The 21,776-nt window shown below is 45.2% G+C and overlaps 1 protein-coding gene across 2 annotated transcripts in view; it reads right to left on the bottom strand.

Annotated features, from left to right (window-relative positions):
- Positions 1–7,196: 7,196 nt before the first annotated feature.
- The window catches only part of slc25a35 (solute carrier family 25 member 35), a 38,183-nt gene continuing 23,603 nt past the window's right edge, over positions 7,197–21,776 (bottom strand). The window contains exons 3-5 of one of the 2 annotated variants that reach the window (XM_078533797.1): positions 13,525–13,677; positions 12,528–12,662; positions 7,197–11,425 (exon numbers count right to left, since the gene is read on the bottom strand). In XM_078533797.1, coding sequence (XP_078389923.1) covers positions 11,261–11,425; positions 12,528–12,662; positions 13,525–13,677 — 453 coding nt within the window. In that variant the 3' untranslated portion in view covers positions 7,197–11,260. The remainder of the gene's footprint in view (positions 11,426–12,527; positions 12,663–13,524; positions 13,678–21,776) is intronic. The other variant, XM_078533798.1, reaches the window with a different exon arrangement.

Below are 21,776 nucleotides of genomic sequence, written 5' to 3'. Positions count from 1 at the left end.
TGATGAGCTGGAGTCTGAGCTTCAGACGCTGTGACACATCAGGGAGGGGGAGAGTTACCTGGACACTGTGTTTCAGGAGACAGTCACACCCCTTAGATTAACCATCTTAAATTTGGCCAGTGGTCAGGGACAGGAGGGTGTGGCTATGAGTGAGGCAGGTAGAGGTACAGGAAGTAGAACTGCAGGAGCCTCAGCCCTTGCCCTTATCCAACAGGGTTGCGATTCTTGTGTGGACGAGAGCGGGGACTGTAGGGAGGATGAACAAACTGACCATAGCACCATGGTACAGGGAGCCATTCAAGTGGGGGGAGAGAAGAGAAATGTGGTTGTAATCGGGGATAGTATAGTTAGGGGAACAGATAATGTTCTCTGTAGTCAGGATCGAGAGTCCCAAAGGCTGTGTTGCCTACCTGGTGCCAGGGTTAAGGATATCTCATCTGGGCTGCAGAGGAACTTGGAGTGGGAGGGGAAAGATCCAGTGGTCGTGGTCCACGTAAGTACCAATGATATAGATAGAACGAGGAAAGAGGTTCTGCTGAGGGAATATGAGCAGCTAGGGGCTAAATTAAAAAGCGGAACCAAAAAGGTGGTAATCTCCGGATTACTACCCGAGCCACGAGCTAATTGGCACAGGGGCAATAAGATTAAAGAGGTAAATGTGTGGCTCAAAGTTTGGTGTGGGAGAAATGGGTTCGAATTCATGGGACATTGGCACCAGTACTGGGGAAAGAGGGAGCTATTCCATTTGGACTTGCTCCACTTTAATCAGGCTGGGACCAGTGTCCTGGCGAATCGCATAACTAGGGTCGTAGATAGGGATTTAAACTAAATAGCGGGTGGGGTGGGGGGGTGGGTTCAGTTGGATGGAAATATAAAAAAATCAAAGTTTAAGGAAAGGGTAAGAGTGCAGGTTAGTGATGAGGCTGATTGTTACCAAAAACTGAAAGGAAGGGACAGAGTGTGTGAACGCCATATTGCACCAAAGAATCATATAAGCGCAGGGAAAATTGACAATAGGGCAAACTTAAAGGCTTTGTATCTGAATGTGTGTAGCATCCGGAATAAAACTAATGAGTTAACAGCGCAAATAGAGATAAATAAATAGATATGATTTGGTGGCGATTACTGAGACGTGGTTACAGGGAGAACAGGTTTGGGAATTGAATATCCAAGGGTACTCAGTGTTTCGGAAGGATAGGCAGGAAGGAAAAGGAGGTGGTGTAGCTTTGTTAGTAAAGGAAGAGATCAGTGCTATAGTGAGGAATGGTATAGGCACTGGAGAGCAAGATGTCGAGTCAGTCTGGGTAGAAATAAGAAATAGCCAGGGAAAGAAGTCCCTGGTGGGAGTAATCTATAGGTCCCCAAACAATAGCTCAGCAGTAGGTCACAGTATAAACCAGGAAATACTGGGAGCATGTAAGAAAGGCACGGCAACAATCATGGGTGATTTTAATATGCATATAGACTGGATTAATCAAATTGGCAAAGGTAGCCTCGAGGGAGAGTTCATAGAGTGTATCAGAGATTGTTTCTTGGAGCATTATGTTGTAGAACCAACCAGGGAGCTGTCTATTCTGGATTTGGTTTTGTGTAATGAGATGGGATTAATTAATTAATGATCTCATGGTAAAGGATCCTCTAGGGAAGAGTGATCATAGCATGCTAGAATTTCAAGTTCAGTTTGAGAGTGAGAAATTTGAGTCCCACACTAGTGTTCTGGAGTTAAACGAAGGTAACTATGTAGGCATGAGGGCAGATTTGGCCCTAGTGGACTGGGCAGGAAGACTACAAGGTAGGACAGTTGATGAACAGTGGCAGATATTTAAGGAGATATTCAATTCCCCCCAAGTAAAATATATCCCAAAGAGGAAGAAAGATGGTAAAAGGGAGAAAAAGCAACCATGGCTTAGCAAGGAAGTTAAAGATAACATAAAGACAAAAACTAAGACATACCAAATTGCAAAGGTCAGTGGCAGGCTGGAAGATTGGGAAACTTTTAAAGATCAACAAAGGGTTACTAAAAAAATAATAAAAAGAGCAAAGGTAAACTATGAAAGAAAACTAGCACAAAATATAAAAACTGATAGCAAAATCTTCTCCAAGTATATAAAAGGAAAGAGAGTAGCTAAAGTGAATGTTGGTCCCTTGGAGGATGAGACTGGGGAGTTAATAGTGGGGAATGCAGAAATGGCAGAGATGCTTAATTGATATTTCGCCTCAGTTTTCACGGTGGAGGACACTAGTACCACCCCAATAGTAACAAGTAGTGCAGAGGGTATAGAGAAGGAGGAACTTAGAACAATCACCTTTACTAGAGAAAAAGTACTGAGCAAACTATTGGGATTAAAGGGTGACAAGTCCCCAGGACCTGATGGCCTACATCACAGGGTCTTAAAGGAAGTGGCAGCGGAGATAGTGGATGCATTGTCTATAATATTCCAAAATTCCCTGGATTCTGGAAAGGTTCCAGTGGATTGGAAAAATGCTAATATAATGCCCTTATTCAAAAAAGGTGGGGGGAGACAGAAAGTAGGAAACTATAGACCAGTTAGTTTAACGTCTGTCATTGGGAAATTGTTGGAATCCATTATTAAGGAAGTAGTAATGGGGCATTTGGAAAGTCAAAACGTAATCCATCAGAGTCAGCATGGTTTTATGAAGAGTAAATTGTGTTTGACTAATTTGCTAGAGTTCTTTGCAGATGCGTCAAGCAAAGTGGATAATGGGGATCCTGTAGATGTAGTATATCTGGACTTCCAGAAGGCCTTTGATCAGGTGCCACACAAAAGATTAATACACAAGATAAGATCACACGGAGTTAGGGGTAATATATTAGCTTGGATAGAGGATTGGCTAACCAACAGAAAGCAGAGAGTCAGGATAAATGGGTCTTTTTCTGGATGGCAAGCTGTAACTAGTGGGGTGCCACAGGGTTTGGTCCTTGGGCCCCAACTATTTACAATCTATATTAATGACTTGGATTCAGGGGTAGAAGGTACTATAGCTAAATTTGCAGATGACACCAAAATAGGTGGGAAAGTAAGTTGCGATGAAGAAATAAGAAATTTACAAATGGATATGGACAGGTTAGGTGAATGGGCTAAAATTTGGCAGATGGAGTTTAACATGGATAAGTGTGAGGTTATTCATTTTAGTCCGAAGAATAAAAAGGTGACTTATTATTTAAATGGAGAGAAACTTCAGAATGCTTCAGTGCAGAGGAATCTGGGTGTCCTCGTGCATGAATCGTTGAAAGCTAGTATGCAGGTACAGCAGGTAATAAGGAAGGCAAATGGAATTTTTGCATTTATTAATAGAGTATAAAAATAGAGAACTGTTGTTGCAACTGTACAAGACATTGGTGAGACCACACCTGGAGTACTGTGCACAGTTTTGGTCCCTTTACTTTGAGGAAGGATGTAGTTGCATTGGAGGTGGTTCAGAGGAGGTTCACTAGATTGATTCCAGAGATGTGGGGCTTGTCTTATGAGGAGAGATTGAGCAGTTTAGGCCTATACTCACTAGAGTTTAGAAGGATGAGAGGAGATCTAATTGAGGTATATACGATGCTATAGGGGATAGACAAAGTAGACGTGGAGCGGATGTTTCCCCTTGTGGGGCATTCTAGAACCAGAGGCCATAGTTTTAGGCTAAGTGGTGGTAGATTTAAATCAGAGATGAGGAGGAATTACTTTTCTCAAAGGGTCATGAATCTGTGGAATTCACTACTTCAGAGAGCAATGGATGCCGGGACGCTGAATAAATTTGAGGAGGAGATAGACAGATTTTTAATTAGTAACGGGTTGAAAGGTTATGGGGAGAGGGCGGGAAATTAGAGTTGAGGCTGAAATGAGATCAGCCATGATTGTAATGAATGGCGGGGCAGGCTCGAGGGGCTGAATTGCCTACTCCTGCTCCTAGTTCTTATGTTTTCCGTTCAGTCCACAGGCACGGTCCTGAGCTTCCGATGGCCCATCGTTTTAATTCTCCACTCTACTCTCATGCTGGCATTTCTGTCCTTGGTTTGATGCACTGTTCCAGTGAGGCTCACCTTCTGATTAGGCACTTTACAGCCTTGCGGACTCAGCATTGAGTTCAGCAATTTCAGACTGTAATCCCTGGTCCCCTTTTGTTTCCTTTTCTTTGGACTTCTTGTGGTTTTTCACTTATTTTTGTTTTCAGCCGGCAGTGCACCTGCTCTAGGCAAATCTTTTGTTTCTTTCCTTGTCCCATCACCATTCCCGTTGGCCCTGTCAGACCAACTCTTCTGTCACTCAGTCTCTGCTGTCTTCCGCCCTATCACGGAGCTTCCTTTGTCCTTGTCCCACCCACCCCTTGCTCAAAACCAATGAACATTGCTAACCTTTCCCAGTTCTGAAGAAAGGTCATCAACCTGAAACGTTAACTCTGTTTCTCTCTCCACAGATGCCGCCTGACCTGCTGAGTTTTTATCGGGCATTTTCTGTTTCTATTTTGGATTTCCAGCAATGTTTTGCTGGTCCCCACAGCATTATCCTGGGCCTCTGGATCTAGTCCTGTGACATTACCACCATGCCACCACTGCCCTCCACCCTCCACCCCTTGAATGGTGAAACAGGCTGCAGGGCCTGATTGGCCTCCTCCTGGCCCCATGTTCCTAACTGGCCTCAGTGCCCAAGTTGGGGAGTGGGGAATAGCAGCCACGATTGCTATAGAGGAACTCCCCACTCCTGGAACAGTCCTCATGGATAAGACAGAAGGGAGGGGAGGAAACTGTACTCCAGTTAGCCTGATATCATTAGTAGGGAAAATGTGAGAGTCGATTGTTAGGTTCTGGTATCAGCACACCTCCTCCTTCAGGTACCATGGCCTAAGAGGGCATTGGTGACCGTAGACTTCCATTGGATTGGTGCATGGTTATGCTTGGAAAAGTATTGCAGTGGTTTGCCATTGCCTTCTGCAGTATGGCTGACCAGGAAACTCTCCCAATCTTACCGCCTGCCATCAGGGGCACTTGAAGAATTTACAGGTTGACAATCAACCCCTGTTTGGCCAGGTTATGAACATACTTTCCATGGCCATCAAATCCCAGAATGGGACTGGAACCCAGAGATAGGGATGCGATCTCTGCGCCACAAGCCCTCGCCGTCAGGGCACTTAGAGAATCATTAGGCAGAGTCAACACCAATCCAAGAAAGGAAAAGCGCGTTTGACAAATCTGTTGAGTTTTTTGAGGTTGTAACTAGCAGAGTAGGTTAGGGGGAATGAGGAGATGTGTATTTGGATGTTCAAAAAGCATTCGATAAGGAGCCACAAAGAGGTTATTACACAAAATTAGAACTCGTGGGATTGGGGTAATATGTTAGCATGGACTGAAGATTGGTTAATTGCCCAGAGTAGGAATAAATGGCAGATTTTGGGTTAGCAGACAGTAACTAGCAGGGTACTACAAGGATCAACGCTGGGGCCTCAACTATTTATAAATCTATTACCAATGGTCTAAATGAGGGGAGTGTAACCTTTCCGTGTTTCTTGATGATACAAAGTTAAGAGGGAAAGTAGGCTGTGAGGAGGATGCAAAGAGGTTGCAGAGGGATATAGACAGGTTAAGTGAGTGGACAAGAACATGGCAGATGGAGTATAATGTAGAGAAATGTAAAGTTATCTGTTTTGATAGGAAAAATAGAAAATCAGGCTATTTTTCAAATGTCAAATTGGGAAATGTTGGTATTCAGAGGGAGCTGGGTATCATTGTACATGAATCACAGCAGGTTAATTAAGTAATTAGGAAAGCAAATGAAATGTTTGTAGTAGCAGTATCTGGTACATACAGGGTTAATGTGGGACCTAGTACAGTACTGCCCACACACTGATGTAAGAAGGCACCTGATCCAGAGCCAGGGTCATTCTGGAGATGGACAGAGATGTGTAAAGGCCTAGACTGGAGTCAGTTCCTGGCCAAGGATTTATGCCAACCAAACTTAGTTTTTATTGTAAAATATTCCTTCAAGGTCTTCTGCCTGAAAGAAACTTCAGTTTTCAGTATACAGTTTTTTTTTTCCAATTCTGCACTAAAAGAGAACACAGCTCCAAGGGAGATAACACAGAATCAGAAAGAGGCCATTCAGCCCTTCAACCCTGTAACACTGTTCAATTAGCTTGTGGGCTGACCTGTACCGTAACTCCATTTTACCTGCCTTGGTCATGTAAACCTGAATACTCTCTCCCTCTCAGCTTGAAGAAAATTGCCCTGAGCCACTAACCAAGGGCTCTTGAAACTAACTAAAGCAATGAAATATCATTGCCTTAATATTACCTAACGGCAGGATTTTTAGCCAACCCTGACTTCAGTCAGATCATTTTTGGTTAGATTTTTGGACACTAAGGGAATCCAGGTATACGGGGACTTGAGGGTACACGTCACAATTGTGAAATTTTCAGATAATATGAAACTTGGAAGTGCAATAAACAGCGAGGAAGACAGTGAAAGACTTCAAGAGGACAAGGACAGGCTGGTGAAATTCAACACTCAAAAACATGAGGAGACACATTGTGGTAGGATGATTGAGGAGAAGCAAAATGCTCCAGTTGTAAAGGGGGTGCAAGAATAGAGAATCCTGGGGGTGTCTGTACAAATCCTTGAAGGTGACAGGGCTGGTTATCAAAGCAGATAATAAAGCAAACGCTGCATCTCCTGCTGCTGACCAGAAAGGCATCCGGAATGGTTGCACACTGAGGCACCCACCACACGGGTAACCGACCCTGACGACCTCTTTGGCAACAGGAGTGTCAGAGGCCTGCGTGTGGCTGCAGAGCATCGGATCCTACATCAGATTTCTGCTTTATTATTAGGGGTAAACTTGCAAAGTATCACAGATATCCAAAAAAGGAAACAATGAGTGCAAGTTGAAGGAACAGTCTTCTGAAACGAGCTGGAAAGGCTTTGTGGAGGCAGTTGCAGGCTAGTCAGCTGGTCGTCAATAGGACTCTTAGGCCTGGAGTCATGATTTCACATGTCGGTGCAGACTCGATGGGCCGAAGGGCCTCTTCTGCACTGTGTGATTCTGTGATCTCAAGCCCCACTGGGTGGGCAATGATTTTTAAAAATTTCATATAGTGTATTTATTTACCGAAGAATACATTCATTTGTAGAATATAGAATAAATCCTTTTGATAGCATCTGCAGAAAGTGCTATTAAAAGAGCAATACCCCAATGTATTTCTGATGAGACATTTAATAATAATGACTGACAAATGAACAGATTGTTTTGGAAAACATGATTCCGTTTTAATTTGCTCCCCTAATACGAGGTTTCAGTTTGCACCTCAGAACTTAATTCCGAGGGTCTGCCTAATTGCACACGATATAGTCACAGACTGATTCACTGACACGAACGCCGCTCCTGCACATGTGCACAAATTGCTCGTCCCCGTGTCGCATCCCAAACAAATGCAGCCGTCTATAAAGCCCAGGATCCCAAACAGGAACATAGGAGAGGGAGGAGGCCATTCAGCCCATCGGGCATGCTCTGCAATTCAGTTGGATCATGGCTGATCATTACCTCAGCACCACTCTCCCCTGCTATCCCCATCATCCCTCGATGTCATTAGTATCCAGAATCCTGTCGATTCCTGTCTGGAACATGCTGAATGATTGAATTCGGAGATGCTCAAGAGGCCAGAATTGGAAGAGTGCAGAGATCTCAGAGGTTTGTGGGTCTGGTAGAGATTGCTAAAACAGGGAGGGGGCCGAGGCCATGGAGGGATTTGAAAACAGGGATGAGAATTTTAAAATCCAGATGCTGCTTGACCAGAGAGCCAGTGTGGGTCAGCGAGCACAGGGGGTGATAGGGGAACAGGACTTGGTGTGAGTTAGGACACGGGCAGCAGCTTTGGATGACCTTAAGTTTACAGAGGATAGGATGCGGGAGAGCAGCCGCAAGCTGGGGTTTCTGCAGCAGAAGAGCTGTGACTGGGGTAAAGTTGGGCAATGTTAACAGAGGTGGAAATAGGCATGAATATAGCAGTAGAATAATACACATGGACTTCTGTGTTCAATACAGGAAACCGATGAGTGTGTTGACCATCTTTTTCAAGCATTACATTATTCATATTGTCACTGCAGGCTGGACAGGGCTCCTGAGAACTGGTGTTTGTTTGTCCGCTGATTAAAAAGTATCCGGAAAAAAACTGAACAAGATTAATCATTAATTGCTGCACGCTGTGAGACCAAGAAGCAAGTGGGAAAAGAACCGACTTTTATTTTTGTTTAAAAATATTCGGAATTATCAGCTTCCTTGCAACTTACGCCATGCTGAACAGGACAGTCAAAAGCTGGATCATCAGGTTCAATGGCAGACTGGTGCTGACATACTCTGCAATCCTTTCCCAGAGAGCACACATTCGAATGGATGTCCTCACCTGTGTTTGCAGAGGCTTTCAAAGCTGGAGCTGTTAGCATATCTTCTTTTAATAGCGGTCAGGCTCCAGCCCCGAGTCCTCGTTAATAGGGGTTGTAATGTGGGATATTTTGAGAGGATGTGATGGGTGTCATAGCTAATATTACAGGCAGGACACAGCCTTTCAGACCATCGAAGGCCACCCCTACAATACCCCAGCTCTTTTCCAAAACCTCATTTCCCTCCACACCCCCCCCCCCCCCCCCCAACACCAGGACAACAACTCCTGCCAAAGGCCCATCCCCCAGCACAAACATAAGAAATAGGAGCAGAAATAGGTCATTCAGCCCCTCGAGTCTGCTCCACCATTCAATAAGATCATGCTGATTTGATGTGAACTTAACTCCACCTGTCCTAGCATAACCCTTGACTCTCTTGTTGATCAAAAATTTAACTCAGCCTTGAATATATTCAATGACCCAGCCTCCACTGCTCTCTGGGGAAAAGAATTCTACAGAGCAGTGACCTTCAGGGAAGAAATTCCTCCTCATCTGTCTTCAATGGGAGACCTCTTGATTTGAAACTGTGCCCGCTAGTTCTAGGTTTCCCCCACGACGGGAAACATCCTCTCAGCATCTACCGCATCAAGACCCCTCAGAATCTTTTAGGTTTTAATAAGATCATCTCTCATTCTTCCAAATTTCAATGGGTATCGACCCAACCCCTTCAGCCCAGGAATCAGCCTAATGAACCTTCTCTGAACTGCCTCCCAAGTATGTCCCTCCTTAAGTAAGGTGATCGTAACTATACACAGTGCTCCAGGTGCAGTCACACCAATGGCTTGTACAACTATAGCAAAACTTCCCTACCTTTATACTGCATCCCCCTTTCAATAGAGGTTAACATTCCATTTCCCTTCCTAATCACTTGCTGCACCTGCATGCTAATTTTTCGTGATTCATGTACAAGGACAACCAGATCCCTCTGGACTGCAGCAATCTGTACTTTCTTTCCATTTAAATAACATTCTGCTTTTCTCCTCTTCCTGCCAAAGCGGACAAACTCACATTTTCCCACATTATGCTCCATCTGCCAAATTTTTGCCCACTCACTTAACCTGTCTGTATCCCTTTGCAGACTCTTTTGTATCCTCCTCACAACTTGCCTTCCTATCTTTGTATCGTCAGTAAATTTGGTCCCTTCATCCAAGTCATTAATATGTATCGTAAATAGTGGAGGCCCCAGAACTGAGCCCTGTGGCACTCCACTAGTTACAGTTGGCCAACTTAAAAGTGACCCATTTGTCCAGACTCTGATTCCTGTTAATTAACCAGGCCTCTATCCATGCTAATATATCACCCCCAACACCGTGAGCTCTTACCTTTTATGTGGCACTTTAGCGAATGCCTTTTGGAAATCCAAATACACATCTACAGGTTCCCCCTTATCCAACCTGCTTACATTCTCAAAGAATGAATTTATCAAACATAATTTCCCTTCCCATGTTGACTCTGCCTGATTGTATAATAAACTCCGTCTTTATTATTTTTTCAGTTATCCTTTGCTGATTTCTGAATTTTTTTCCAATCTTCTGGCACACCACTAACCTTTGCAGCATTGTACATCTATTCTTTCAATTTGATACCATCCTTAATGCCCTTTTTAGCCAAGGATGGTACATCCTTCTGGTAGAGTCTTTCGTCCTCCATGTAATATATCTGTTGAGAGTTATGAAATATCTCCTTCAATGTCTGCCACTGCTTCTCTTTTAACCTGTTTACCCATTCCACTTTAGCCAACTCTCTCTTCATACCCTTGTCATTGCCTTTATTTAAGTTTAACACACTAGTTACGGACCCACATTTCTCACTCTCAATCTGAATGTGAAGCTCTAACGTGTTATGATCACTTATGATCCTTTACTATGAGATATTTAATTAATCCTATCTTATTATATATTAAAGATGCAAAATATCCTGTTCTCTAGTAGATTCCAGAACATATTGTTCTAACAAACTGTTCCAAATACACTCAATTAACTCATCCTCCAGACCATCATTGCCAATTTGATTTGTCCAGTTGACATGAAGATTATAGTTACCCACAGTTATTGCAGTACCTTTCTTACAAGCCCCCAATATTTCTTGATGCATACTCTGTCCTACTGCATAGCTGCTGTTAGGGGGCCTATAAACTATTCCCGCCAGTGACTTCTTTGCTATTTCTTATCTCCATCCAAACTGATTCTACATTTTACTCTCCCAAAAGTCCACCATCTACCACCACTAAGTATCCCGACTCTCCCTCACAGCCCATTCCCTGGAACCACTACTCTTCCCCCAAAACCCTAACCCACGTTATTTGGTCTGAGTTCCAGCTCATTTAGTACAGCGAAATCATAAACCGATTGAATATCACTGGTCCCAGAGATAGGTTGACAGTGCGAAAAATAAATTTAAAAACATGAACGTCGACTCCCCATTCCCCCACCCTAACCAGCCTGACCTGGTGCCAACCATTTGCCATCGCTCCCCACCACCCCCAGTGAACCATATCCGTTATTTCCTGTCAAACCATCCCACCTCCCCCCGCCCTCCCCCATGACATTTTTAACAGGCCCTTTCTCTTTTTCAGACCCGCGATGTTGTTCCGAGGAGCATTCACTGGGTTTTAACTCAGCTTTGTGTGTTTCACCATCCTGTTGTCTATCAGGGTGTGTGATGTCCGACATCACTGTCTCCCCCACTACATTGGGTGAGCGTTGGAAAAATGGGGCACATTGAGAGAGAGAGAGAGAGAGAGAGATGAATAGTCCCTGAGCAATGCGACAGTGCAAATTCCAGCCACAGCTCTCCAGACGTGAGCCTTTGTCCAGCGAACCTCTACTTCCTGTAGTACTTGCATATCTCCTCCCAGAAGAAGAGGCTGAGTATGGTGTGGGGGCCTAGTCGAAAGTAGGAAGCCCCGGTGCCCTTGTAGAGGCCGTGCAGGCCTTCTTTCCTCATGGTTTTTGCGAAACAATCCAGAAATCCTCGATAGAACACACCCTGTAAGAAGATAACAGGAACAGTGACTGACAGTAACACTTGCAGCTGACTGATTACATAAGGACATAAGAAATAGCAGCAGGAGTAGGCCATTCGGCCCATAGAGCCTGCTCTGCCAGTCAATAAGATCATGGCTGTTCTGATGTGGGCCTTAACTTCACTTTCCTGCCTGTCCCCATAACCCTCGACTCCCTTGTACATCAAAAATCTGTCTAACTCAGCCTTGAATAAATTCAATGACCCACCTCCATTGCTCTCTGGGGAAGGGAATTCCAAACACTAATAACCCTCTCAAAAAAAAAATTCCTCCTCATCTCCGTTTTAAATGGGAGACCCCTTCATTTCAAACTGTGCCCCCTGGTTCTAGATTCCCCCATGAGGGTAAACCCTGTCAAGCCCCCTCAGAATCTTATATGCTTCAATACGATCACCTCAGACCCAACCTGCTCAACCTTTCTTCTTAAGACAAACCCCTTCATCCCAAAAATCAGCCTAGTGAACCTTCTCTGAACTGCTTCCAATGCGAATATGTCCCTCCTTAAGTAAGGGGGCTAAAACTCTGCACAGTACTCTAGATGTGGCCTGACCAATGCCCCGTACAGTTGTAGCCAGACTTCCCTGCTTTAACACTCCAGCCCTCTTGTGATAAAGGCCGACATTCCATTCGCCTTCCTAATTGTTTGCTGCGGCTGCAAGCTGACTTACAATAAAAGCAAAATACTGCCGACGCTGGAAATCTGAAACAAAAGCAGAAAATGCTGGAAGAACTCAGCAGGTCTGACAGCATCTGCGGACAGAGAAACAGAGTTAACGTTTCAAGTCCGTGTGACCCTTCAGAGCTCTGAAGAAGAGTCATACGGACTCGAAACGTTAACTCTGGTTCTTTCTCCACAGATGCTGAGTTTTTCCAGCATTTTCTGCTTTTGCTGCTGACTTACAATGTTTGATTATGACTGACTATAACGTTTCAAGTTCTAAGGGCTGAGCGGTCTACTCTTCATCCTAATGTTCCTTACTATTGGTTCCCTCGTCCATTAAAACAAACTAGCTAGCTGGTGGAGGGGGTAGAGAAACTGGTGGAACATGGGCGATGACCCAGTACCTTCCCCTCCTGATCCACTGGTTGGTTGTACAGTCGGGTGCTGATTACATCAAAGGGCGTCATGGCAAGGACCACAAAGACGCTGCTGACCATCCCGGCTGTCAGCGATACCAGCCAGCTGCCTGGCTGAAAGATCTGCGAGAAAAACAAAGGACTTGTTAATGGCGCTCGCCGTTAGCGATGGGGACACGATATCACACTGCGATCGCCAGCCACAGGACTGTGCTGCACGTGGACCTCAACGACAACCCGCATTTATACAGCGCCTCTAAAGTCCCTTTTTTGTTATCGAACAAAAAGTTGATGCAGAGCCTCAGAGGAAGCTATCAGGACAGGGCCAAAGATGTGGGTTTTAAAGAGGAACTTAAAGTTGGAGAGGTTTAGGGAGGGAATTCCAGAGTTCGGGGCCCTGGCAACCGAAGACACAGCCGCCAATAGTGGAGCGATGGAAATTGGGGGGTGTTTAAGAGGTTAGGTTTTGAGGAGGTTACTGAGCGAGGGAGGAATCAGAACATGAGGGCGAGCGTTTTAAAACTGAGGCATTGCCGGACTGGTAACCAATGCAAGTGAGCGAGCACAGGGAGTGATAGGTGAACGGGATGAGGTGTGAGTTAGGGTATGAAAGAACAGAGTTTTGAAGGAGCTAAAGTTTAGATAAGGTGTGAGGCTGGCTGGGAGAGCGTTGGAATAGTCGAGTCGTGAAGCAATAACAAGAATAGTTGAAGGTTTCAGCAGCAGGATGGTCTGAGACAGGGAGCGAGATGTTACAGATTCTGTGCACTGTTAGCCCATCTCAGGTGAAGAAACAGTCAGCACGAGACTGGCCCCTCAACATGGGAAGGGGGAAGATAATCGGCTGGGATTCCTGGCTATCATGATTGCTGGGTTTGCATCTGTGCATTTTGTTCATTCTCCCAAGCCCTCCGCATCCATCCCTTTCTCTGGTCCACTATTGTGGGGAAGTCTCCTGCAGAACCATCCATTCAGATCTACTGACCTGCAGGTCGTTAGTGAGCTGTTTCGTCGTGGAGAATGTGGAAAGCTGGGCAGCAGAGCCAACTATCACCCTGGGCACTGCTGAGCTTGATCCACGCCATAGTCCAGTGATCCCATGCCGGCGGTAAATGGTCATCAGTGCGTGGAGCGTCCCCTGGGAGCAGCATTTCATTGTATCAATATATTGTTCAAAATTTTCTACACACTCCCCTGTTGTGGCAATTTACTATCACATTGAAACTTGCTACATAAACACTTAGAATGAGAATCCTGTATGTAAACAACAGACTGTCACAATGTAGATACAGGCTCTAGCCAGTAGGTGGCCCTGTGGAGTAATTATTTTTCTTTTGCAGAGTTTTGCAACTCTGTCAACAGCTCATGTAGATGGTGAATAAGGGATAGGCATGGCTGAGAGAGGTAGGGGACAAGCGGGATGCGCTTTGCTGGGACGAGACCAACAATTTGGTGAATTGTCCAAATATTATCATATGTGGCTTGGTGTCAAATTTAAATGGTAAAGGCCCTAGGGGTGCTTTGCTACATTCACAGTCCAATGTTACACTTTATCTAACCTATACCTTAACATTTTTTGATGGGACAGTGTAGAGGGAGCTTTACTCTGTATCTAACCCCATGCTGTACCTGTCCTGGGAGTGTTTGATAGGGACAGTGTAGAGGGAGCTTTACTCTGTATCTAACCCCGTGCTGTACCTGTCCTGGGACTGTTTGATGGGGACAGTGTAGAGGGAGCTTTACTCTGTATCTAACCCCGTGCTGTACCTGTCCTGGGAGTGTTTGATGGGGACAGTGTAGAGGGAGCTTTACTCTGTATCTAACCCCGTGCTGTACCTGTCCTGGGAGTGTTTGATAGGGACAGTGTAGAGGGAGCTTTACTCTGTATCTAACCCCGGGAGGGAGCTTTATTCTATATCTAACCCTGTGCTGTATCTGTCCTGGGATTTTGTTCCTGCTATTGACAACCGCACCCAGGGGTCAGTCAAGTGTTGGACAGTTCTGTGTATACAGGCAAGCAAGGAGACTGTTCCTAGCTTGAACTCTTTACTGTATATCTGTACATGCTTCTTGTAATTAAGAAATGTGTGCAAATGTAAGACTACGAAGACTTCATTAAGACTCACTGAATGGTATCCAACATCCTACAACACACAATGTTACATGTCTCACTCTTTGGGCCACCCATTCCCAGCAAAATAGACCACGCGTGGCCATGAGTCACTACAAGGGTTATGGTCCCTTCCTGGGTTCTGCTGTCTGGGATTTAAATATTCAAACTAGCGATGAATAGAGGAAGTAGTTTCAGTGAACCAGCTCAAACTAGACAGACTGGAGAAGCTGAGATTGTCCTCATAAAACAGAGAAGGTTAAAGGGAGATTTAATCGAGGCGTTCAAAATCATGAGGGGTTTTGATAAGAGCAAATAAGGAGAAACTGTTTCCAGTGGCAGGAGGGTTAATGACCAAAGCATTTAGGATCAGAAACAAAAATAGCTGGAAAAACTCAGCAGGTCTGGCAGCATCTGCGGAGAGGAACACAGTTAACGTTTCGAGTCCATATGACTCTTCATCAGAACATTAAGAGTCATACGAACTTGATACATTAACTGTGTTCCTCTCCGCAGATGCTGTCAGACCTGCTGAGTTTTTCCAGCTTTTTTTGTTTCAGATTTCCAGCATCTGCAGTATTTTGCTTTTATCAAAACATTTAGGATAATTGGCAAAAGGACCAGAGAGGGACATGAGGATGTTTTTACATGCCTGAGAGGGTGGTGGACGCTGATTCAAGAGGAACTTTCCAAAGGGGAATTGGAGAAATAGTTAAAGGGCAAAAATTTGCAAGGCTATGGGGAAAGAGCAGGGGGGTGCGGGGAGTGGGACAAATCGGATAGTTCTTTCAAAGGCACGATGGGGCGAATGGCCTCCTTCTGTATGATGCTGACCCTCCAGATCCAGGGATGAAGACCGAAGGCTGTTTGGACAAGCAGCGCTCAGATTGGAGAGAGTGCGCCCGTGGCTGGAGAGTGCACAAGAAAGACAGGATCATATTCGGCTGTGTCGCCCTCCGTGCCTTCTGTCAGCCATAGCACAGTAGGCGACTCTCTGAGAGAGATACGTGTTCAATTCCCACTCCAGAAACTTGAGCACATGATCCAGGCCAACAAGTCAAGCACCAGCACTGAGGGAATGCTTGCACAGTCAGAGGTGCCATCTTTCAGAGCTCTCAGGGTGAAGCAGAAATACCACTATTTTGAAGAAAAGCAGAGTAGTTCTTCCCAGTGCCTTGGTCAATATTTATCCCTCACCCAACATTGCTTTATGTGGGAGCTTGCTGTGCAAATTGACTGCTGCATTCCCTACATCGACAACACTGATCAAAAAGTGTTGAGTTGGCTATAAAGCGTGTTGTGAGGGTTTGTTCAGTAGGCCTCATGAAGAGGTTCAGAGGCTTGTCAGGTTGAATAGTAGTGTTTATTGGTAACACATAACTAAATACACGTACAAAGTACAGTGCTAATTAGGAGCTAACTTGATGCTGTTTTCTATTTGAGTCTCTCCATACAACTCTGTCTCCTGTCTACTGTCATGTGTCTACATCACACTATGGGTGGTACTGTTCTCCAGTCCCACATTAATCCTTGCTATTGCCAAACACCCTTGTACTACAAAGCACTTTGGATAGCTTGACTTAATGATTAGGTTTGCACAAGTTGAATGGTAAGTTATGCAAGGTACTAGAGATCAGAGAGTATTACATTATCCTGTATCCCAGCAACAGGCAGTGGCTAAGAACAGGGGAGAACTCAGGAGAAAATGAGCAACTATTGACCGAAAAGTGGAAAGCTTGGGAGCAAACAAAGGAGGCAATTTTCCGCTCCATCTCTCCCTTCACCTAGAATAAATAAACTCGCGTTTATATTATCATCATATGTCAACCCTGACCTAGGCCAGACGAATGATAAGACATGAGGCTGAGGTTCTTTTCCAGTTGTGGGGGAGTCCAGAACGAAGGGATATTGACTGGCACCCAGCACTGCCCTTCTTTGAGCCCGGTCTCTGTTCTAATAATATCATAATTCCATTTGTCAACCTGTGCCTGCAGTTCATCAATCTTATTAACCACACTCCGTGCATTCACATGCATGCACATTCAGCCTGATTTAGGCTTTTTAAACATTCCCCCTTGCTCTGACCCCAGCTAACGACTTGCTGTCGCCTACTCTAGTTCCAACAAACTCTCCAAGTATTCCGAAATAAAAACAAAAAGTGCTGGAAAAACTCAGCAGGTCTGGCATCTGTGGAGAGAGAAACAGAGTTAACGTTTCGAGTCTGTATGACTCTTCTTCAGAGTATTCCAGGCATTCTATCTATCTTGATACTATTCTCTGGTATATCAGCCTTATCAGTTAACACTTCACTACTTCCCACTGCCAGTTTATCTCCTCTCCACTCTGAGTTTCCCTTCAGGTTCCCATCCCCCTGTAAATCTAGTTTAAACCCTCCCCAACAGCACTAGCAAACCTCCCCGCGAGGACACTAGTCCCAGTCCTGTTAAGGTGTAACCCATCCTTCTTGTCCAGGTCCCACCTGCCCCAGAACCGACCCCAATCCTCAGAAATCCAAAGCCCTCTCCCTCCTACTCCATTTCTCCAGTCACATATTGAACTGCTCAATCTTCCTGTTCTTATACTCACTGAGATTACTGCTCTTGAGGTCCTGCTTTTCAATTCCCTTCCTAACTCCCCAAAATCTGCTTTCAGGACCTCGTCCCTTTTCCTGCCTATGTCAGTGGTCCCAATGTGGACCCACGCGCTCTGGCTGCTCGCGCTCCCCCAAAAGAATGACCTGCAGCCACTCTGTGACACCCTTGATAGACATGGTAGAGGTATTCAAGATCCTGAGGGGTATGGGCAGGATAAATAGTGAGAAACTGTTCCCTCTCAAAAGGACATCAAGAACTAGAGGGCACAGATTGAAAACAATTGGCAAAGGGAGTAGAGGTGATGCGAGGAAAAACTTTTTCAACCAGAGAGTCGTTGGAGTCTGGAACAAACTTCCTGAGAGGGTGGTGGAGGCAGGTTCGATCGAGGTGTTCAAAAGGGAATTGGATTGCTAGCTGAAAAGAGAGAATGTGCAAGGTTACGGGGATAAGGCAGGGGAATGGTACTAGGTGGGATGCTCTTTCAGAGAGCCAATGCAGACTTGATGGGCCGAATGGCCTCCTTCTGCACTGTAAATATACTGTGAAGACAGTCACTAATAAACCCAATGGGGAACTCAGCAGAAACTCCTTTACCCAGAGAGTGGGGAGAATGTGGAACTCGGTCCCACAGGGAGTGGTTGAGGTGAATATTATCGATACATTTAAGGGGGAAGCTGGATAAACACATGAGGAAGAAAGGTTTGGGAGCAAAGAGAGGAAACGATTTTCCTCTCTATCTCTCCCTTCACCTAGAATGAACGAACACATATTTATATTGGCATGGTAGGTCAGACCCAGCTAATGTATAAGACATGAAGCAGAGGGTGAGATGAAGAGGGGTGGGTGGGAGGAGGCTTAGGTGGAGCATTAACACTAGATGGAAGCAGATGGGCTAAGTGGCCTGTTTCTGGGCTCTGCGTTCCATGTAAGAAGCAATTGAGATGGCCAAGACCAGCTTTGTCAGAATGAAGGAAGTGTTAACATCAAGGATACTGAACTTGAATCTTAGGAAAGTAATACTGAGATGCTACATTTTGTCACTGATGTTAAATGCCTCGGAGACAAGAACAACAAAGGGACTATCGATGAGCTGAATACATTCGGGATGTGGACATGGAGGAGGATGCTCCACGTACCCTACAAAGACAGAAAGGCAGCATTGGCAATGGCTGGAGAAAAAAGGAAATAGTGCATAACATCAATGGGAGAAAGATACAATATTCTGGTCGCATCATTAGAGTAGATGGTACACAGTTACAGGAGGGGAAAGATCAATGTAGGAGAGGGAAAAGGAGGAGAAAATGGATGATGAATATAATGGACTGGATGCAGATGACTGATGTGGAATCTGTAAGGGCATCACAGGACAGGCAGAGGTGGAGACTCATGGTGGTCAACCTTCTGGGAAGAAGGGGACACCAATGGGCAAGTGGAGATGCAGCGCTGAACACGCTTTGTTACATCATACATGGTAAATGGCCTCTGAAAATTACATTTTCTACGAGTTAATGAGGCACTGCTGATGCTGGCAATGACCATTAGACTGTTCTAGCACGCTGCCACCATGTACAGTAGGGATAGAATGAGATAAGTTAGCGGGTAACCTGATTTAGTGATGCTCATCGGGGGACAAACACTCACCTCTCGACTGAATCAACACAATTTTAATCAGGTTCAGCAATGGTCAGTTTGCATTTTTCTTCTCCAGGTAGCATCCTCAATAATTCAAAGGTCACTGAACCACGGCTTTTATGCTATGATTTTACTACGTGGCAGGGTGAGGAGGCAGGCTCTAAGTCTACCTCAGCGGGAATGAGGAGCAAACTATTGTAGAATGTGCTAGGCCAGTATTTTAGCAAGGAAGAGCTGCAGACATATCAGGATATCAACTTACACTATTTACAGTACGTACAGAGTGAGTTACAGGGATCGCACATCACCCCTCAAGACTACCTGTCTGCTCCTTACAGTACTTAGCACGTCGCTGGCTCACCTCAGTGCCACATCATCATGCACCCCATAGATTAGCATATTCATTCTGATAACCCTTTATACTACACCTACCCCCTCCCCAAGGAAAATATCTTTTTAACAGCAATATGAAAATATTGTCACAAATGCTTTAATCATGGAAAATGGTTCATCCTCAAGGACTAAGAACGTTCTGGAAGAATTTGCGTTTTTAAAAGACACTTCCTTAAAGGGTTAAACAAGGACTGTGGTTGCTGCTGTCCCTGGAAAAGACAGCATGTTACAAATGAAAATTAAGTAGTTTTAAAGAAGCTGGAAACCTCTTGACCCCGGTGGACTGTTTACAAGAGAGTCACACAGTGATTTATGGCTTTATGAAGAACCATGCTTCGGAAAACTGTGTTGAAAAGCTGGTCGGCTGTTTTGTTTTGGAAGGGAATCAAGAAGGATCAACTGCCTGGGTAAAAAAGACAACAGTTCCTGAAGTTCCAGATCCAGTCCAAAGTAAAAAGTGAATGGAAGTTGCTCCAAAGTCACTCCACGTTATGAAATTGACTGACTGCAAGTTTTCCTCAAGTCCACCTGAAAAGTAGTGCAAGAGACATTGACTGCTTCCCAGACCAGTGCTGAGAAACCAACTGTATAATCCGGACACCATTTCAGGAACTCCACCATCCATCTTTCTCCCTTAAACCATTGACTTTTAACCATTGGTGGAATTCCTCAATTTTTATTTGTTTTTAGAGGGCGGGGGTGGGTGGTGTGTGTGTGAGAGAGAGAGAGTTAGGGGACTTAGAAAGTGTAGTTACTATACTTTCATATTTCATACTGTATGTTAATCAGCTTTGTCTTCTACTTGACAGGTCTGGTTTTATAATAAATGAGTAATTTTGTTGTTTATTGAAACCTGGTCATTGAATGGTCATTCTGAGATTAATAGGTAAAGCACATATTTGGCCGTATTGCTAGCTGTTGTGCCCTGTGGAGTAATCGAATTAGAGACAGTGCCCTTCTCCCATCCCGCTCGTAACATTATATCTATTTACATGACCCTTGCTTTGGAACTATTTACATAACTCTTTCTCCACCCATCGCACCCCCATCCCTCCACCCCCCCGTCTAGAGATCCCCAACTGTGGGGGGACTTTACCACCCTTCCCGAGTGTGTCCTGGTGACTGCTCCATTAGGTCGGAGGTCTGGGAGTGGGAGTGGAAGCATCTGGAGTGTTTTGGGGGTGTTTGACCCACATCTTGTGGTAGTCGGAACCCTGCAGTCTGGTGACAGTGAGTGCAACGAGGGCTTGTCTGTTTCTTCGGGGATTACCAGGCAGCATCTGGATCAAATACAAGTGTGGGTGCTCTGTGCAAGTGAGAATGAGGCCTTCAGTGTTTTGGTGCTGGATCCAGACTCACTGACACAGCGTCAAAGGTGGCAAAGCTTTCGCTCTGCGTCTGGTATTGTACCATTGGCACCCGGAGATCCAACTCCTTCGTTCTCACAGAATTATAATCAGCGGGGCTGGTACGAGGCTAAAGGCAACAGGGGAACCTGTGTTTTTAAACAATAGTCCATAAAGAGTTCGGCCGGAGAGAATCCTTTGGCCCGGGGAGTAGCTCAATACTGCACGAGGGCTGCGTGCAATCCAAATTCCTGGACATCAGATCTTTACTGGTCCAGACCGCTCCCTCAGCTTCCCCATTGGCTTCTGGGTGAAGAGGAGAGTTTGTGACATGGGAGATCCCATTATCAATGGGGAACTGCCAAAAATGGGCGTTTGCAAATTGGGGCCCCTTATCCAAAGTAATTTGGTCTGGGAACCAGTTGGTGTAAAAGATGGTCAGTAGCACCCTGATGACGGACTCTGATGTGGTTGTATGAAGCCTGATTATCTCTAACCTTCGAGAAGAATAATCAGTAACCACAAGGTACAACTTGCTGTGGAAGTCAAAGAGGTTGAGGCCTAACTTCTGCCAGGGGCGATGAGGAAGTACAGGCGGTGCGAGGGGTTCCCTTAGCGTCAGTATAAATTCGGCAGGTGTGGCTGGTTGTATGATACCTGGCAGCCACACTGATTGCAGGGCACTGCTTTGCTTTTAGCGATCTTTAGGTGATCTCTGTGGAGACAGTGAAGAATATCTCATCGCATGGGGCTTGGAAGGACCAAACCATGGGCGTGAACTAGAAGGTTATTCACAAGGGTCAGATGGACTTGCTCCTTGTTGTATTTGCAGATGAGACGATTGGTAGGGTTGTATTTGGACCATCTTTGGAGGCTGGAGCAGGCATTCGAACACATTGGGCATCCTCGTTTTGGGCAGGAGGCTCATGATGGTGAGGAAGATGCTTCTACTTCTGACATCAATGTAGAATCAAGGAGGGTTGCCTGGTCGACTGGAACCCTGGAGAGGGCATCAGCCGTGGTTTGTGATTTCCCTGGCATATAAGCGGCTATACATTGGTACCGCATCAACCGGAGGTGAAATTGTTGAATACAGATGGGCAATCTCTGTGCAACTGAGGAGTGTAATGACGGGCTTGTTTGTTCTGTTTCTGCTCGGAAG

This window comes from Cetorhinus maximus, chromosome 34, assembly GCF_964194155.1.
Source record: "Cetorhinus maximus chromosome 34, sCetMax3.hap1.1, whole genome shotgun sequence".
Lineage (NCBI taxonomy): Eukaryota > Metazoa > Chordata > Chondrichthyes > Lamniformes > Cetorhinidae > Cetorhinus > Cetorhinus maximus.
Note: the sequence above shows the minus strand (reverse complement) of the source record. Positions and strands in the feature narration are given on the sequence as shown.